A 19,025-nucleotide genomic window follows, 5' to 3' on the forward strand; every position below is an offset into this window, starting at 1 on the left:
GCTATAGGAATCAATTCCATATGAAAATACTTAGTTCTTAATCAAAAGTCAAAAAGTCAACTCAAAAGACAACCCCCGAGTCCGCGTCTCGAAATCCAATAAAAATTCAAAATCCGAAAGCCCGTTCAACCACAAGTCCAACCATACCAAATTTATCAAATTCCGACACCAAATCGTCACTCAAATCCTCAAATTTAACTTTCCAATCCCTAGCCTAAAACTCCCAAAATTACACCTAAAAAACACACAAACTAGGTGGAAAATTCAATGGGGAAACAATATTATTGAATAAAAATGATCACAAGTGAATTACCTCAAGAAATCCCTCTCAAAAATCGTCTTAGTCCGAGCTTGAAATGTCCAAAATAATTAAAAATCATGAAACCCTCGAATTAATATTATATTCAGAGGTCTTCGCTTCTGTGGACCATTTACCCGCACCTGCGGTCCCGCGGGCGTGGCAAAAACTTTGCTTCTGTGATGCCCACTCAACCCCCGATCATGCGCACCTGCAGCCAGTTCCCCGCATCTGCGGGTGCGCTTTTGCGAGGTCTCGTTCGCTTCTGCGAAGACTATTATCACATGCCTCCCTTCGCACCTGCGACCTATTTCTGCATCTGCGATCTCGCAGGTGCGGACCAAATCATCGCACCTGTGATCACTGCCCAGCTTCCTTCCAGGACGCTTCTGCGCTCATGATGTCGCTTTTGCGGTCACACGCCTATGACCAATTCCATCGCAGGTGCAATCTCACCAAAACTGAATCTCCAGCATTCCCTCAAGTCCAAACTTCGATCTGTTAACCATCTGAACTCCACCCGAGGCCTCCGGGACCTTAATCAAGCATACTAACAAATCTTAAAATATGATACGAACTTAGTCGAGGCCTCAAATCACATCAAGCAACATCAAAAACACGGATCGCACCTCAATTCAAGCCTAACAAAAACTAAGAAATTCCAACTTCTACAATCGATGCCGAAACCTATCAAATCACGTCCGATTGACCTCAAATTTTGCACACCAGTCGTAAATGATACAACGGACCTATTCCAACTCCGGGAACTAAAATCTGAGTCTGATAACCACAAAGTCAACTCTTGGTCAAACTTCTCAATTTTCCAAACTTTTAATTTTCCAACTTTTGCCATATCAAGCCTAAATCAACTACGGATCTCCAAATTACTATCCGGATACACTCTTAATTCCAAAATCACCCAACGGAACTATCGGAACCATCAAAACTCCATTCTGGAGCCATTTACATATAAGTCAACATCCGGTCAACCTTTTCAACTTAAGCTTCCAATCTTGAGACTAAGTGTCTCAACTCATTCCGGAATATCCCCGGAACCGAACCAACTACCCCGCCAAGTTACATAACGACAATTGCACATAAAATAAGCAGTAAATGGGGGAACGGAGTTATAACACTCAAAACGATCGGTCCGGTCGTTACATATTCTCTTTCATTCTCAATTGTGTAAATACATTTGAGTTTTTATTGTTATTATCAAAATTATTAAACGATTAAAATTTTCTATCTAAAATTTTTACTATGCTCAATTATTTATTCATCAATTTTAAATGCTTAAACTCTTATCTTATAACTCAAACATATTTTTAATATAATATTTATATAATTTAAAAAAATATTACTCATCGAAATAAGGTACACGCACAACACGCATACTTAAGACTAGTTAGTAGTAGTTTAAATAGAGGTGTGAAGGGATTGCATTAGCTTCAGTAACATTCGATAGATTTGTGCCAAATTTACAATAAAATTATCGACTCAATTATAATTTATCCGATATAAAGTCTGATATCATCACATCACAGAAAATATTCTCCTACAATTTATAGTTTATGACTGCAAACTACATTTATATATTTTGTTTTATTTTAAATTTCTAGGTAATTACAATTAAAAAAAATTGTTTTGTTTTTTTAAGTTGCTGAGTAGTCGCGACTACTCAGCAATTTATTAAAAAGGCATAAAATATAGTTTGCAGTCGAGAATATTTTTTTAGGATTTATATAGCGTCATTTAATCTTTTCGACTGGTAAATTGATATTAGCCTGTTGATTTTATGCTGAATTTGATTCTGCCAAATGCTATTGTAACTAACCCAATCATTTTACTCCTCTATTTAAGTCATTATGTAACTAGCCTTAACGTACGTGTGTTGGGTGCGTACTTTATTTTGATGAGTAATATTTTTTATATCATATGAATATTATATTAAAACTTATGTGTGAGTTACAAAATAAGAGTTGAGTACCTGAAATTGATTAATAAATAATTGATCGCACTAAAAATTTTATTAGAATAATTTGTTTGTATAAAAAAATTAATAATAATAACAAAAACTCAAAAACTTATTTACACAATTGAGTATTAAAGAGAATAAAAGCTTTTAAAGGATGTATTCCGTAAATGTAATAGAAAAATAATTATTAAAATAGATGTATATTTATAATATACATTATATATGCTTGAAACTTTTGCGTAATTATTTTTTTCCAACATTATATGTGCTTGAAAGTTATTTTTTCATTTTTGTACTTTTTAAATTTTATTTATTCTATAGGTAAGTCCATGATATGGAGTAAAAAAAAATCTTAATATTAAAAAATATTTAAAAAATAAAGGTTCATAATATAGAGGAAAAATAGGTATTTCACCACTAAAAGTCTAAAAATCTAGTTTAATAACTTTTTGAGTGCTATAAAAATAGTTAAGTATTTTTTTATTCCAAGTAAAATAAACATAACTTTACTAGGTAATTTTAAATAATTGAGTGACAATATGAATAATTTAGTGGGTAATTTCACACGCTTCTAACATTTGAAAATACATTATCTATATAAATAAATGAAAATCACTAGTGGCAACATTGATTATCATATTTCCAAGCGGCTCAGCGGAGTCGGGGTCTAAAGTTAAATCTTTTAGAGACCTTAAAATATTTAATAAAATTTATAGACATATTTTATTTTATTTTTATTCTTCTAGCCCTTATTTGTAAAGATGCTAATTACTTTTTACGACAAACTCTTCTAATATTCTCTTCTAATCTATTTAAACCTTCTTGAGATATTTAAAATATAGCTGATAATTTCGCTTTGAAAAAATATCTGTCAGCTAAGGGAACTCTCAGTTATCTTAATTTTTCTATGAGCAATTAGACATGTGAAAAACAATCAAATCTTTTTATTTGAATTTAATATACTAATTATATAATACGATCTTTTTTAATACTTTTATTTCAAGTAAAATTTTAAAATATTAATATGGAGCTAATTAGCTCAAAGTGTGTGCAGAACCATTATAAAAGTGAAAATTAATTCAAGTTGGACTAAATAAGAGAAATGCAACAAGAAGTAGTTAATTTATTTAAGTAAGAACTAGTATATCATATGGAGTAGTACATAATATGAGTACAAGGAGGGTAATTGTTTCTATATTTTGAGGCCTAATTCCTAAAGCAATTGTTTTAATTGCCTTGGGGGTTGAGCCACCCCGGTTTCCAAGGACACTATCGAAGAACTTGGATGTCACTGACTCACTATAACAACTAGCGAATATGAGTGATGGATGGATGCAGGAGAAATTCATACTGTATTAATATTTTTTAAATGGGAAAATACATAGAGATTTTTTAATTTTTTTTGGTAACAGGGAAAATACGCGGCTGCTACAATCTATGTCCTTCGAGTGAGCACTCTGTGGTGAACACTTTGTGCGCACTGGGTAAACCTCTCATGTGTAATAGTCTGTAAACTACACAGAAGATGTAAACCGCACTAGGCAAGCCCTATGCGACATGCTCAACTCAGAAGGCATTGAGAGGTGATTCGATCTCACGTTATCAATATGGATGACCACCCTCCAAACCAACTATGCAACCCGAATGATTTACATAGAGAAGTTGCCCCTTAAATTTGTTTGAAAACGTTATTTAGTAACAATAATTTCACGAGCGGCCTATTATCGATCATTGTTTGGAGTGTAACAAATACTACCATATTAAGGATGATGTAGCAGAAGAAATAAACTCGCCTTCTTAAAAGTGCACGAAAGCAAAAACAGAATAAATTAAAAAAGGAATAAATTTTACTCGTGAATTTGTAATAAATACTCCCTTATGTCTACAATAAGTGATCATTTTCTCTTTTTTATTTTGGTCCAAAATAAATATTCATTTAGATAATCAAGAAGTAATTAATTTTATTTTTTTAAAATTTGCCCTTATTTACATATTTCAATGTATTAAAGTAACAATTAATTAAGGTTAATTCAGTAAATACATCTTTTTTTTTTAGGAGTTTGTATTTTCTTAATGGATGTGCCAAAAATAAAATTATCATTTATTGTTGACCGGATAGAGTATTGAATACGTGTGATAGATGGATGCACGAGAAATGCACGCTGTATTAACATTTTTTATGGGAAAATACATATATAAGTTGCCCCTTAAATTTGTTTGAATAAGTAATTTACAAACATTAATTTCACTGACGACCTATTATCTATTATTGTTTGAAGCGTAACAAATACCACCATAAAAGATGATGTGGGAGAAGAAGTGAACTCACCTTCTTACAAGTGTGTGAAGGAAAAACAAAATTAAAAAATGGATTAAATTTCAGTCGTGCCATTTTTTCATTTGAACATTATACAATTAACTCCTCTTAATTATTGTTTTAATCTGCAGTTCCCAAATCTGAGAACCCCACCCATTTAATATAAGCCATCACAAGATCGAAAATCTTGGTGATAATTTGGCAGAGATGATGATTTGTTTGTGAAAATTCAATATCAAAAACCATTATTGTTAAATCATCAATTGGATAGAAACTCCAGCTTCTTGTACTTAGTTGAAATATTTGTAGGGGATGGTAGTAGCTCAGACTTGAAAAGATGATAGTATATTGAAAGATACCTTAACTATGTATATTTTATATAGTATTTAAAGAAAAAACTTGATTTTTAAATTCATATTAAAAATTGGGTGTAATCGTACTCCTAACATTATTAAGTATTATTATTTTCGTGACAAGTATTTTATATAAAATTCTTTTCCTTTTAAAACTATTTTATAAGTCCATTATTCGTATCAAAATTATTTCTTTCTTAAAATCAAGATCTAGTTAAATATAGCGTATTATAAAATGGAAAATTAGTTTCCATAAGAAACAATTAAATATCCCGCCACCCAAGTGATATATTCTCGTGGCATTTTCCCCTTATTAGGAATCTGCTCGCGATCCCCACTTATAGTCTTGACTCTTGCTCTCTCGTTTTATTTTAGAGTTAATAGCCTAAAAATCCCTTAAACTATTATATTTTTGTTAATTTTTTACTTAAATTATTCGGTGTTCCCAAAATCACATGTACTATATTGTTCTCATATTAAAACTCACTCGTTGCTGACCTGGCATAACATGTGTAAACACTCGTTTGGGAGCGCGTGATAGCTAAAAGAAGCCATCAAAATGGCTCATATGACAGAAAATAGTTGATAATTAGCCTAACCCTCTTTCACATTTATTTTTTAAATAAATATTCTCCTTATTTCAGTTATATCCACCTTTCTTCCTCCGTTTTTCATCATTCTTCCTTCTTTTTTTTTACCTTTCTTCTTCATTTTTAAACCTTTTTTCTTCAGTTTTCTATATTCGTTTCCTCTGGAAAAAATTTCTCCCTCTCTTATTTCCTCTGGAACGATTTATTCTCTTTCTTGTTTTAGTCTTCTTTCATGTCTTACACATATTGTTGAATGAATACCAATTCAAATCTTCTTATTAAACTCAATAACTTGTAGAGAATAAAGTTGAATATCTTGAACCTTATTTATGTAATCTAGAATTAGAGAATGTAATTGTTGGCCAACTAATTTTTTATTTGCGAAATTTTATTTTGTGTAATCTTTCTTATGTAATATAAGATAATTTTTATGAAATGCAACACTATATGCCTTTATTTATATTTTTATTATGCTAAAAAGTGAATATAAATAAGGACTTATTCAATTGGAGTTTAGAATAAAGTGCAATCACAATTAAATCTAAAATTAACACTACATTAAGTATTATTTTGTCCAAAACTTCTAAAATTAATCAATCATCCGAGAGTAATAAATCATGACTAAACTATATAAAAACTTTTTATAAATTATAAGTTAATATAATTAGACAGACGCACATTTAAAAGTCAAACATGGGGTATATACAGGAAAATATAGTTCAGAGGGTTTTGGAGACACCAGATAAGTTAAGTAGGTAACTGATAAAAAATTGATAGTTTAGATAGGTTTTAAGTTGAGTTATATAGTCACATGTAGTGTTATATGACATATTTTTTAAATAATTAGGAGTGTGTACTACACACCTCCAAGAATACAATTAGGATTTTTAATACAAATGGCAACATAATTAAGAGGTATTTTGGGGACACCAAACATGGAAACTAACAAAAACACGACAGGTTTGGGGATTTTAGGATATTAGACCTTTATTTTACTATTAAAAAGTTTCAATTAGTGATCTTTCCCATATGCTTGTTGGATCATAAAAACGCTTTAGCCCACCAACATGAATATATTAATCATTTAATTTATTTTCTTCTTCTTCAAATCATACTAACTCTGATCCAGCACCAACCTAAACACACTGCCATTTCTGATGAGTGAAAGTGCATTTAATGTCATCTGGGTTTGATTTGAAAGCTACCTGAAGGGACCGTTGACTTTGGATTCAGTGTGGCCTTAAGTGATTGAACCATTGTTTTTTTTTTTTTTTTTTGTGGGAATTCTGGTGTTATGGAGGCTTATAAGAAATGGATTAGGAGGAATAAAGATTTTGTGCGTCAATTCGATTCTCTTGTCAATGTAAGCCCCCTCTTAGTTACCAATGTTTTCTTTTTCTGTATATATTTGGGTTATTTTTGCGATTATAATGATTTATGGTGCTTTGGGATTTTGTTAAAGTAGCTTCTACTTGTTTAAGGTGTAAAAGAATGTACTTTGACCGGCAACAAGAGTGATAATTGGAATTAATTTTGATATGGTGGATGAGTGGAGATGATGAATTCAACTTTTGTTCTAAGCCAAAAGGTTTCTTTTGCTCATTTCCTGTTTTTTATTTAAGTTAATGGTACTGTACTCAATCACCACAAATTTTTAATTTTTCTTGAATCACCACAAAATTTTAACGCTTGGCACCCTGCACCAGGATAAGGGGGTACTTGAATATTAATCACAATTCATTTGCGTTGTAGCTCTTATGAGTATGAATCACAATTTAGTGAAAGACGGATAGAGAGGAATGGCCGTACAAGCACAGAACAATCTTCCCAGTGTGCTTGCAATGCCCGCTTCTGCTTCATCCTCTCTCTTTTTTCCTTGTTACTCTAAGGAGTTCCTTGTTTGCTCAGGGCAAACATTTGCCAATGATATTGTCTTCATGCCGCTACTTTTGCATTCAATTTGGATGTAAGGTGACACTAGTTCAGATGTTACATTGCCAAATTTACAAGAGATATCATAGTTTCGTCGTTCTCCCTTATATAGTCGATGGATTTTCCATATTTGTTTATATCATTTCATTGTTAAAATTATTTATATTACTTTTTCCTTCAAATACTGGACCTACCGGCTGTTGCCTGCATAGCTTCCATCATACTTGACCGAGATAATATATGGTTATCAACAGGATGAGTATATATAATAACTGTTTCCTCATCTTGTTTTGAATGTTCAGAATTTGACATGGTTCCTCCCAGATGAGTTTGCTGAATCAGAAATCGGGCCAGAAGCAGGTTTTGTGAAATTTTGGTAACAGTATTCTTCTGCTTTTAGAACAGTCAATATCTTTCTAAACTCTCTTCTTCTATGTTGAATTTAGGATCACCCTTTTCCATGTTGGTTTCGTTATGTCAAAAATTGCTACTTTAAAATTGAAGTAATGGCTTTATTACAAAAGTTTTCCTTGCTTAATATCTCATTTTCCTTTGGGGTATACCTAATGAGAAAAATGAATACGAATTTACTTGAAAGGAAAAAAAGACTTTCATTTAGCAGTTTTACTTTGCTACCAATGTTTTCTATCCTGAACTGTGTGTTCTTTGCAGTATCATCCACCGTAGGAATGATTACTACCATGAATGAATACATAATAGAGACAAGTCCAACCGATGACCATACGAGATGTGCAGAGTCTTCTTTTGTTCCTTTATCATTGTGTCTTACTTTGCTGAAAGACTTGGAGACAACGATTGAGGTTGTGGCTGAGCAACTCTATGGTGAAAAGAACAAATGGAATTTGATTTCTGTTACTGAGGCTGTCAAGTAAGTGTCTCAACTACTTATTCATACTCTCTAAAAGATTCATTTGGTATTTTATGACTAAATATTTGCACTATTATTTTGCCTTTTCAGGGCTTGCATTAGGCTGGTTATTTTCAGGAAGACTGGGTACAAAATGCTTTTGCAAGGAGGGGAGACTGAAATTGCAGAAAATGATTCTGATTCTTTAAGTCCCCAAGAAACGAAGAGGCGACTTGATAAGCCTAGAGGGAATGGAGAGTCTGGTATCTCAAATGGGCAGAACCCTGGGAATCTTCAAGGTAGGGCAATATCCGCTTTGAGCAGCTTTGGCAAGAATGCGATAATGCAGCACCCTCAGGCAATAATGGAACCTCCAAGTAATTGTTGTTAGCTTTCAGCTAAATTCAGGTGATCTGATTGTATATTCTCACTTTTCTGTTAGTAATATTTTCTGAAATATTTTTATAGGTAAAGTAGTTGAGAAACCTAGTCTACAGACTTTCTTATCTGAGAAAGGTATTCCTGGAGGCTTCTTTGTGACGGGGGAGATTTTCTTCATCATAAGGCCTCTTATTTATGTACTATTGATGAAGAAATATGGGACACGGTCGTGGTTTCCCTGGTGCATTTCACTGGCTTTAGACCTAATTGGGAATAGCATTCTCTCAGTTACATTGATGTCTCAAAATAGCGGGAACAACCATCACCTTCAGTTTTCTGACTCTGAGAAAGATGAGGTTAGGATACTTCAGAATTTCAACAATCTTTTTTTCTCCTCTTATGGAATCTAAGTTCACTTTACTGACCCTTACATTTCATCTCTGGCCATACCCTTCTCACATATAAGCTAACGTGGCACTTGATGCCTCCTTGAATTAACAGCATTTGTTCTTGAACGTTTTCCTCATCTTTTTCCCCTGTTGGATCTAATTCTATAGTCTGGTTGTGTGCCTTGAATGTAGTTCCTTCTTGAACTTGACTGTGCCTTATTTCTATCTTAATTATATCAGTGTCTTATATGTCTCCTTCTCTGGCTTATATAATACACTCCACCCCCATCGCACACTTTTTTTTGCGTGAAATCCAGTAATTTACCAACTATGGTAATGAATCCTGTTAAATTCTTTTCTATTTTTCTGAAAGAAAATGATTTTGTTAAACATTCTATGCAGTTAAAAAGGCGAAGAATGTTATGGGCATTGTACCTCATGCGAGATCCATTTTTTACCAAGTATACCAGGTAATTGTGTTCTTTGTTATTACATATGCTTCATATAGTTATGGTATTACTAACTAATCCCTTCAGATAAAATTTGGAATAAAGTGGAATGATGCTAATGCTATCAGTTATTACTGCAGGCAAAGACTTGAAAGCACTCAAAGGCTAGTGCAACCTATTCCCATTCTTGGATTTGTTGCAGGTATGTTTGAAGATATTCGTGAGTTCAATTTTTGCCTTCTATTTTCACTATATTTTGACATTGACTGCTCTTGAAATGCAGAAAAATTAATTGAAATTCTTATTGGAGTCCAGACGCGTTACACATACATATCTGGTTCATAACAGGGAAGCTATGAGGAGAAACTTGTGTAATTTGTAGGCTCATCTACATTAATATTTGCAATCAATCTCTTTATTCCTTTTCTTGATGATTTGGACTATCTAATACTGAAGCTTGATCTAAATGCTCGAACTGAAATACTCACATAATTGGGACAGTACTCTTTTTTAGAGGTCAGGCCAATAAATATAGATTCTAACAAGTAGCATGTATGATGTGTTGGAATTCAAATACAGTGGAGACCCAATATGCTACTAATCATTTAGGACATGAGAAACTAGCAGTGGGATTTCGTAGAAAGCTTCTGGGGGAATTTGAGACTTGTCCTTCCTTTTTTTGGTTAAAGAAACACAGAAATGTTGCTTTTATATCAAATCAAAACATCTAGAAAACACATACACAATCAAAATGTATTTATTGTTTCGAATCAAACAAAATCAAATCATAAATTCAAAATTGCCGGCTAACATTTGAATATTACCGTTTCGACTTTCTTTTATTCATAGTGTGGTTTTTGAGAGATATACTAACCGTCGTTAATATGTTCAACTTTTTTCTATAATCAGTTTCAGCTTTTGCCATTTTCAAAAGGTAAAATTATCATTTAACTGTTCAACTTTTTACCTACTAGGTTGGATTTAACTATCTTAAGTCTCATTTAAAGTTATACTCCCTCCGTTCCAGTTTATTTAAACCTATTTTCTTTTTTGTTCGTTCCAAAAAAAATTACCCCTTTCTCAGGGGCGTATCTAGGGGGTTCCATGGGGCACGTGAACCCATGCTCCCCTCCCTAAATCATGTATAGTAATGTTATATTTTTGCAAAAATACTAAATATATGTGTGTGCACCCAAGTTCAAAATATCATATGATGCTTATTAGATGCACCTCTCTGAGTGGATTATGAATTCAAATCTCATGTCAATCTTATATTTTTTTTAGAACTAGGCGCCCACAGGAGATGGATATGTCAGGTGTCACTTTTTGCATATTAATTAAATACTTTTTCTTTCTTTCTCTATTTGATTTATTCTTTTAAAATTTCACCCATTGAAATTCCTATTATTCTTTTGTTACCATAAAATTTTATATGATTAAACGAAATGTGCATATTAAAACTAGTATTGAATGATATAACATATAGTCAATGGATTCAACTGATCCCAATATTTTCGATAGGGAGTAAAGAATATAGATATAGATATAAGAAAATTACTATATAAATATTAAATTTGAACTTATAATTCCAAAAGTTTAATGAATGCAATAGTAGAACTAAAGGTTGAATCCCTAAAATTTATATTCTAGATCCACCGCTTCGTAATAGTTCACTTATCCTCCAAAATTCCTGAATCCACCTCTGTCCACTTTTATAACCACAAATAATCTGGACCCCTTTTTGACTTGTTTAGGACCACAAATTTTAAAAGTTTTTATTTTTTTCTTAAACTGGTTCACATAAATTGGAACAGAGGGAGTATAAACTACGCTAATAGGTTACAAAATTAGATTCTACGCACAACGGTACAAGTGAAATAATTTTCCCCTGCGCACCCAAGTACTCGCAAAAGTTCAGATCACAATGATGTAGGTTGAGAACTAAAACTAGTATCAGCTGGAGGCCAAACCAGGTTGCCCTCTTATCACCTTTTGCAAGGATTCTGAGAAAATTCAGTCCCCTATCTGCTACAGGGATTTCTCATTAGCAATATTACAACACACCAAGACTGAGCTCCATACTCTCAACATAACAATCCAGAATTCCAGGCCTCCTACTAAGATTCGGGCACTATCACAAAAAATTCAACTCACAACATAACGTATAATGAGAATGCCGTGGTATTTTTCAATGACATAAGATCAAAATAGCTATATTGAACAAAGCTGAATATTTGAAACAAACACTATAATTTTCACTGTCTGCCTCAGCAACGTTTACCAAGAAACTTAGGTTCTAACAAAATCTGTAAGTAGACAAGAAACTTCCTAAAATACGCTCAAGGAAACAGCTGGAAAATGAAAACTCCGGGCTCTGAATTCTTTGGATTCTTCTAATCGAAAAGACTGAAGCCCATGTCCTGTAAAAGAAATTCCAGGAAAACACATAAGCAGATGAGAGGAAATAAAGGTAAAAGGAAGCAGTGATCAACTTAAAAACAACAAGTTCTTAATATTAGGAGGGTATTCATACATCATCTGACTCCTCTTTCTCTACAACTTTCTTTTCTTCCTTCTTCTCCTCGGCAGCAGGTGCAGCAGCAGCGCCGCCTGTAGGTGCAGCGACTGCAACAGCACCACCACCGGCTGGTACTGAAGCCAACTTTTCTCTGCCAGCAGCAATCAGCTCAGTGATATCCTTGCCCTCAACTTGGGAGAGGAGCAGTTCAATTCTATCATCATCAGCCTCAGCTCCAACTGCAGCACACATGACACATGTATTCCAAATATGAATTCGAATTGAACCACCACACACCAACAGAAGCATACGACAGTAAATCACAGTTACGCATAACAAGACTACAATTTATTATGTTGCATCAACTAAATTACACATTATCCGTATTAACTGCTCAAGACATTTCAAAAAACCAATGCAATCTGAATTCACTTGTTACGTACCATCAACTACTTTAGAAAACATCAATTTAAGACACTTAATATAGAACAAAATCTAGAACAATATTCAGCAGTATCAACTGAATTAGATAGCATCCATTTAAGACAGTTGAACAAAAACTTGATAGCAAAATCAATTATTGCATTGTTTCTTATGCAAGAAAAATAACAATTATAGTACTGCTGCCTCTGGACACCTCAGGCAGGTACGACAACAGGATAAAAATTAATTCTCATTGTTATAGGTTAATAGCAGTAAATAGGCATCATCCTTGCTCCATTTCGTTTGAAGACCATGGAAACAAAAGGCAAAAACAACAAAAGGTAATGAAACCATGATTTTACCCCATTTATTCACAATTCTAATAGCCACTTGAATTTTTTCATTAAACCTGATAGCTTGAAACAGTAAGCAAAGAAAGTGTTTTAACTTCATAAAATTCCCCAACCTCTTCTCCAAAGGGGACAGATAATACATCCATCCCAATTTATGTGACTCTTTACATCCTAGCACGTAAATCCCAAAATATTTAACACTAGTTCACTAATAAAATATTCTACTAAGTGATATATATAACTTTCAAATATTTCAACATTTCAAATAATCCAGCTATTCAAGCTTTGGAAATTTTCTCTATCAAAATATTTTTCACCATTACTCTAATATTTTCTTCCGCTACTCCTAATAATATAAATAAGTCGAATTAACATAATAAACTCAACCTCCAATCAAATTCATTGAGGAAGTTACAAACTAGTACTTCTCAGAAAAGCTCGAGATATTTTTTGCGTTTAAGCTAAATTGGCGAAATGCAAAATAAAATGTGTTACTTCGGGATACCCACCCGCAGATGTATTTAGTTATGTAAATACTTGAACCAATTGCATACATTTATACTTATAAATAACTATACGGATCAAATGCTATAAAAGTAATAAAAAATGCAACATATTCAGGATCGGTATGCAAAAAAATCAATGACACGGAAAATATGTACAAGAAAGAAATGGCATTCTTAAGGAGTTATAGGGCGTACCAGATCCAAGGATGTTCTTCAAATCTTTAGCCTTAGGGCAGGAGTTGCCACCCAATACGGCCAACAAGTAAGCTGCGATTACCTTCATTTCTCTTCTCTGTTAAAAAATTAACACAAAACAAACAACATTTTCAGATACAAATCATTGGAATTAACAAAACAAACAAACAACAGACAACAGAAATAAGAGAAAGAGTACCTAGGAGATCTCGAAGCGACGAAAACCTTCAATGGCGGTTCTTAGCTGCTGCTCTTAGGGTTTTGAAGAAAGGGGGAAGCATAAGAATATATAGTTAGGGTTTTTCAGCATTCTATGTGGAGTGGATTATTCTATTTTACTTTAATACCCTTGGTTTTTGCTTAGATTTTCTTAATTGGTCAGGAAACTATTCTTTTTTTTTCTTTTCCCATCCAGAAGAGAAGGGAAAAGGGGCAATGCTAATCTAGTCCATTGACAGACTTTGATACTACTAAACTACTGTATAAGTTTTGATGTGGTGCTAGAAAAATATTGATTCTGTTGTAAATATATTATATTATGTATGTTTATTTAGTAATCCGTTGAAAATAAGTTTTCTCAAGAAGCTTATCTATATGAGACTCCGCCGTAAATATATTTATCTATTTAGTACTCTATTGGAAATAAGTTTCTTGAAGAAACTTATCCTTTCAGTACCTCGTTATGGATAAACATCACAGCCGATAGAAGATTATCTATATCTGGTACAATGAGCTTATCCTTTCAGTAATCCGTTATGGGCAAACATCATACCCCGGTAGAAGATTATCTATATCTGGTATAATGAGCTTATCCTTTCGGTACTCTGTTATGAATAAACATTACCCCGGTAGAAGATTATCTATATCTAGTATAATGACCTTATCCTTTCGGTACTCCGTTATGGATAAACATTACCACAGGTAGAAGATTATCTATATCTGGTATAATGAGATTATCCTTTCGGTACTCCGTTATGAATAAACATTACCTCCGGTAGAAAATTATCTATATCTGGTACAATATCACCTTACACAGCAGCTTGCAGAAGCAGCTTGCTTTCTTTCTATAAATAGAGGAATTTTCAGTTAATTATGTACATAAGTTTAAAGTTTGAATAATATATTAGTTTCTCTCTATACTCGTCTTTACTTTATTATCTTTATTTTATAACCGATTCTTCAATTTTGTGAAATTTCCATAAAGATATTGTTTTCTTTTCCTCATTTTTCCCTCGTGACTTCCCGGACCAACCTACTTGAATTTACCCTTACAAGTTTCTCGACTTTTACATTTTTAAAAGTAGAGTGTATACCTAATTCAACTTAGACATTTTATAAAAATGATATGATCTTTACTTAAAATATGAATGTTATGTTTATGGCCTTTGCAAGTCAGTTGCATCTAATGTAAATTTCATATTCACTTGTAGTTGTTGATTTGTAAGAATGATATCCGTCAAACCACATAAACATGTAATTCTCAGTTAGACAGTTACTATTATTCATTAACCACAATTGAATGCATTTTTTTAAAGTTTGAGATGGGTAGTAATGTTATCATAAATTGTTAATGAGTAACTGATTCAACACGAACAATTCAGACAGAAATAAGTAATCCTCCTTAGCAATAAGGTAAATTTAAAGCACGTATAAATATTTCTTGAAAATGATAAAGAAAATAACTATTGTCTTTACGAAAAATCTGGTGGTGCATGCAATTGTGTCTGCTAGCTTCTCAAGAGTTATAGGAGCAATAGACAGAGGAAATTCTTGTTTGAGCGATTGAGCTTGAGCCATTACAGATCTGGCACTAAGGGGCCGTTGATGCACACAATGCAATCAAAGAGAAAATAGATCTTAGGAAATGCAAAGATTTCGAAGAATAATGAACTAAAGTCAGGGTAATTCCGAGAATTTAGTTTGAGAAGAGTTTAAGAGTAAGAGTAGAATGATATTTTCATGAAGGAATCCAATGTACATATTACACTCTATATATTGAAGATCTCATCCCAATACTCTAATTAACTGTAACAAACTTCCTAACTAACTTTGGGACTTCAACTAACTTCCGGAAGCTTCTACAGTGTAACTAACTGCTTGGCTGGTGCAACTAACTCTCATATTCTCAGCTAAGTACTAATAGCAGCAGCTAAGTATCATCACTAATAATTGCAATAATACCCCCTACAGAAGAATTGTCTTGTCCTCAAGACCGAAATGAAGGAAATATGTGTTGAAGTTCTGAAAGATATTCCCAGGTAGCTTGAGCACGATCAATATCTGTCCATTTCACCATCACTTGCACGTCAACTTTGTTACCCTTCTTCACCATTCTTTTTGCTAGGAGTTCTTCAAGTAATGGACAGTAGGGACTAGAAAGGTGAAATACAGGAGGATGATTGATGACAACATGAACTTCATGGTATTTTTTTAGTTGAGATACATGGAAGGTATGATGGATCAAGACATCAGCAGGTAGCAGGAGCTTGTAGGCAACAACTTCAACCTTAGCATCAATAGGATAGGGGCCATAGTACTTAGCAACTAACTTGTTGAATGGCATACTGGTTGCTGAAACTTGTCTGTATGGTTGCAATTTGAGATACACCCAATCCCCTACTTCAAAACTTCTATAAGACCTATGTTTGTTGGTTAAGTCCTTCATTCTCTGTTGTGCTCTCAAAATGTGGAACTTCAATAGATGTACAATAGCTTATTTAGCAGTTAATGATCTATCAACCATCTCGGATGCAGCTTCTCCAACTAGATAAGGGAGATGGAGTGGTGACTTTTGACCATATAATATCTCATAAGGACTGCATTTAATAACAATGTGATATGTGGTGTTATACCACCATTCAACTAATGGTAAGTACTTAGGCCAATCATGAGGACTATCAGAACAAAAGCACCTGAGATAGATCTCTAATATTCTGTTTAAAACTTCAGTTTACCCATCAGTCTAAGGGTGATATGAGGTAGATCTCTGCAGCTGAACCCCTTGTAAAACAAATAATTCCTGCCAAAAATTGCTGAGAAACACTAGATCCCTATCACTGGTGATTGTAATAGGCCATCCATATAGTTTGTAAACATTATCTAGGAAGGATTGGGCTATTGTCTTAGCAGTGTATCGATGTTGCAGACTCATGAAATGCCCATACTTACTGAGTCTATCCACAACAACCAAAATAACATCCTTGCCATGAGATTTAGGCAAGCTTTCAATAAAATCTAAGCAGATGTCAGTCTATACTCCATCAGGAATAGGGAGTGGTCGTAGCAAACCAGGATAAGCAGCAACATCATACTTCTGCCTTTGACATATATTACACTTGTTAATGAAGTCCCTTATATCTGCAGCCATTGATTTCTAGTAGAAAAGAGCTTGCAACCTCTTTAATGTAGCATCCATACCAGAGTGTCCAACATGTGTAGTGGAATGCCATAAACCAATGATGGTTGTTCTGAGTTGCTGGTCAGCACCTACCACCAATCTACCCTTCCACCTTAATTGCTCATTGCACCAGGTGAATGTTTTATAAGGTTGGTTCCGTAACTTAGCAATCAACTCCTGCAGATGATCATCAGAAGTCCAAGTTGCTTTTATCTAATCATATAGTGAATCATTAGGAGATAATAAAGAGATGGCTAATAATTCAGAATTTGGCTTCCTTGACAAGGCATCAACAGCTTTATTTTCAGCCCCCTTCTTGTACCCAATCGAGAAATCAAAAGCCATCAAATTTTGAAATGCCAGCTATTTGAAAGTCAGTATAGATATGTTGCTCCAATAAGTGTTTTAAGGCTTTCTGATCAGTCTTGACTATAAATGGTCTTCCCAAGAGATAATGTAACTACTTAGTGACAGTAAATATAAGAGCTAATAGTTCCCTATCATAAACAGACATTGCTTGATGTCTAGGTGCCAATGATTTGCTGATGTAAGTTATAGGATGTCCTTGTTGCATGAATACAACTCTTATGTCGTTACCACTCGCATCAGTCTCCACCAATAAAGGCTTTGAGAAGTCAGGCATTGCCAACACAGGGGTAGAGATCAATGCTTGTTTCAGCTTACCAAAAGCTGCAGTGGCTTCAGAATTTTATGTATAACCATCCTTCTTGAGTAGGTCATGCAAGGGTCTGCAGATGGCTCCATAGCCTTGTATAAACCTCCTATAATACCCAGCAATAGAAACCTCTCAACTGTTTGACATTAGTAGGAATAAGCCACTGTTCTACTGCTGCAATTTTCTTAGGATATGTAGAGACCCCTTCTTGACTGATAAAATGGCCTAGATATTCCACCTTAGAAACTCCAAATGCACACTTAGACATCTTAGCATACAATTGGAATTTGTGAATTAGTTCAAAGACAGATTTCGCATGTGCAATATGGTTAGACATACACTTGCTATATATTATAATATCATCAAAGAAAACTAATATTGTCTTCCTGAGCAATGGTCTGAAAACTGAATTCATGAGATTTTGAAAAGAAGATTGAGTATTAGTTAGGCCAAATGGCATAACCAAAAATTTATAATGACCCTCATGAGTTTTAAAAGTTGTTTTATGAGCATTACCTTCAGCCATTCTTAACTGATGATATCCTGCTCTAAGATCAATCTTAAAAAATACCACAACCCATCCCAGTTCATCTAATAAGTTTTCTATAATGGGTATAGAAAACTTATCTTTAATAGTCAGTCAATTCAATTCCCTGTGATCAGTACATAACCTCCAGCTTCCATCTTTTATCCCAACCAACACAACTGGAGATGCATATGGACTTGTACTATGTTGTATGACTCCTTGATCTAACATCTCTTGTACTAACTTCTCTATGATATCCTTCTTGACCCCATGATACCTATAAGGTCTTTTGTTGACTGGATTGGCCCTTCAACCAATGGTATTCTATGATCAAAATCACCCATGTGAGGTGGAAGAGTGCTAGGCACTGCAAAGAAGCTGGCATACTGCTCAATCAACTCAGATAGCTCATGGGCAATTACTTTTCCTTGTGGAGCCTGAATGTTATGGCAAGAAGTACCTTCCTCTTCACCAGTTGTTACAATTAGCTAAAGAATTGAGTACTTCTTTCTTTAGTTTTATTAACAGTCTTAGCTTTAGTTGACTTCAGTTGATTAGTTTCCCTTCTTAGAACATGATTTTTCCCTTGATACATGAACTCAATGGTCCTATTTCTGAAGTCAAATAGGATTCTACCCAAGGTATTTAGCCATTGTACTCCTTAAAAAATATCTACATTTCCCAATGGTAATACCAGAAAATTAGAACTAAAAGTGGTACCTTGTAAGAGCCATTGGAGATTTCTGCAGACTGAGGTTGTCTGCACTTTCCTTCCATCAGCTACACTTACTGACTGGGCCATAATGTTGCTTGCTTGACACCCCAATTTCTTGGCTATGTCTTGATCAATGAAGTTGCGTGTACTTCCAATGTCAATAA

General features: G+C 33.8%; 3 protein-coding genes across 4 annotated transcripts; 1 reads left to right on the top strand and 2 right to left on the bottom strand.

Annotated features, from left to right (window-relative positions):
* The first annotated feature begins 6,676 nt into the window (after positions 1–6,676).
* Positions 6,677–9,983, top strand: LOC104086691 (peroxisome biogenesis protein 16). Of its 2 annotated transcripts, none has more exons than XM_009591015.4 (8): positions 6,677–6,896; positions 7,768–7,825; positions 8,138–8,354; positions 8,445–8,710; positions 8,802–9,070; positions 9,506–9,573; positions 9,693–9,754; positions 9,836–9,983. In XM_009591015.4, the coding sequence occupies exons 1-8, from the start codon at positions 6,828–6,830 to the stop codon at positions 9,895–9,897; spliced, it is 1,071 nt and encodes a 356-aa protein (XP_009589310.1). In that variant the 5' UTR covers positions 6,677–6,827; the 3' UTR covers positions 9,898–9,983. The 2 variants fall into 2 exon arrangements, with proteins under 2 accessions (XP_009589310.1, XP_009589312.1); XM_009591017.4 differs by having other exon boundaries at positions 6,878–6,896; positions 7,768–7,841.
* Positions 9,984–11,749: 1,766 nt separating this feature from the next.
* On the bottom strand, positions 11,750–13,895 carry LOC104086703 (large ribosomal subunit protein P2A-like). The gene is made up of 4 exons (XM_009591023.4): positions 13,747–13,895; positions 13,548–13,644; positions 12,086–12,309; positions 11,750–11,972 (listed from the first exon to the last, which is right to left on the bottom strand). The coding sequence occupies exons 2-4, from the start codon at positions 13,633–13,635 to the stop codon at positions 11,946–11,948; spliced, it is 339 nt and encodes a 112-aa protein (XP_009589318.1). The 5' UTR covers positions 13,636–13,644; positions 13,747–13,895; the 3' UTR covers positions 11,750–11,945.
* A 1,858-nt stretch (positions 13,896–15,753) lies between these two features.
* LOC138894387 (uncharacterized) lies at positions 15,754–16,914 on the bottom strand. The gene is made up of 2 exons (XM_070179084.1): positions 16,804–16,914; positions 15,754–16,239 (listed from the first exon to the last, which is right to left on the bottom strand). The coding sequence occupies exons 1-2, from the start codon at positions 16,912–16,914 to the stop codon at positions 15,754–15,756; spliced, it is 597 nt and encodes a 198-aa protein (XP_070035185.1).
* Positions 16,915–19,025: the final 2,111 nt, after the last annotated feature.

The sequence above is a fragment of the Nicotiana tomentosiformis genome, chromosome 6, assembly GCF_000390325.3.
Source record: "Nicotiana tomentosiformis chromosome 6, ASM39032v3, whole genome shotgun sequence".
Taxonomy (NCBI): domain Eukaryota; kingdom Viridiplantae; phylum Streptophyta; class Magnoliopsida; order Solanales; family Solanaceae; genus Nicotiana; species Nicotiana tomentosiformis.

Coding starts and splice junctions, on each gene's coding strand:
- LOC138894387 (XM_070179084.1), bottom strand. CDS start 16,914: ATGGCTGCAGATATAAGGGACTTCATTAACAAGTGTAATATATGTCAA. Junction 16,240..16,803: donor CACTCCCTATTCCTGATGGA/GTATAGACTGAC, acceptor CATCTATTGAAG/TTCCACATTTTGAGAGCACA.
- LOC104086691 (XM_009591015.4), top strand. CDS start 6,828: ATGGAGGCTTATAAGAAATGGATTAGGAGGAATAAAGATTTTGTGCGT. Junction 8,711..8,801: donor GGCAATAATGGAACCTCCAA/GTAATTGTTGTT, acceptor ATATTTTTATAG/GTAAAGTAGTTGAGAAACCT. Junction 9,574..9,692: donor TTTTTTACCAAGTATACCAG/GTAATTGTGTTC, acceptor TTATTACTGCAG/GCAAAGACTTGAAAGCACTC.
- LOC104086703 (XM_009591023.4), bottom strand. CDS start 13,635: ATGAAGGTAATCGCAGCTTACTTGTTGGCCGTATTGGGTGGCAACTCC. Junction 12,310..13,547: donor GAAGAACATCCTTGGATCTG/GTACGCCCTATA, acceptor TGTGTGCTGCAG/TTGGAGCTGAGGCTGATGAT. Junction 11,973..12,085: donor AGAAAGAGGAGTCAGATGAT/GTATGAATACCC, acceptor TTTCTTTTACAG/GACATGGGCTTCAGTCTTTT.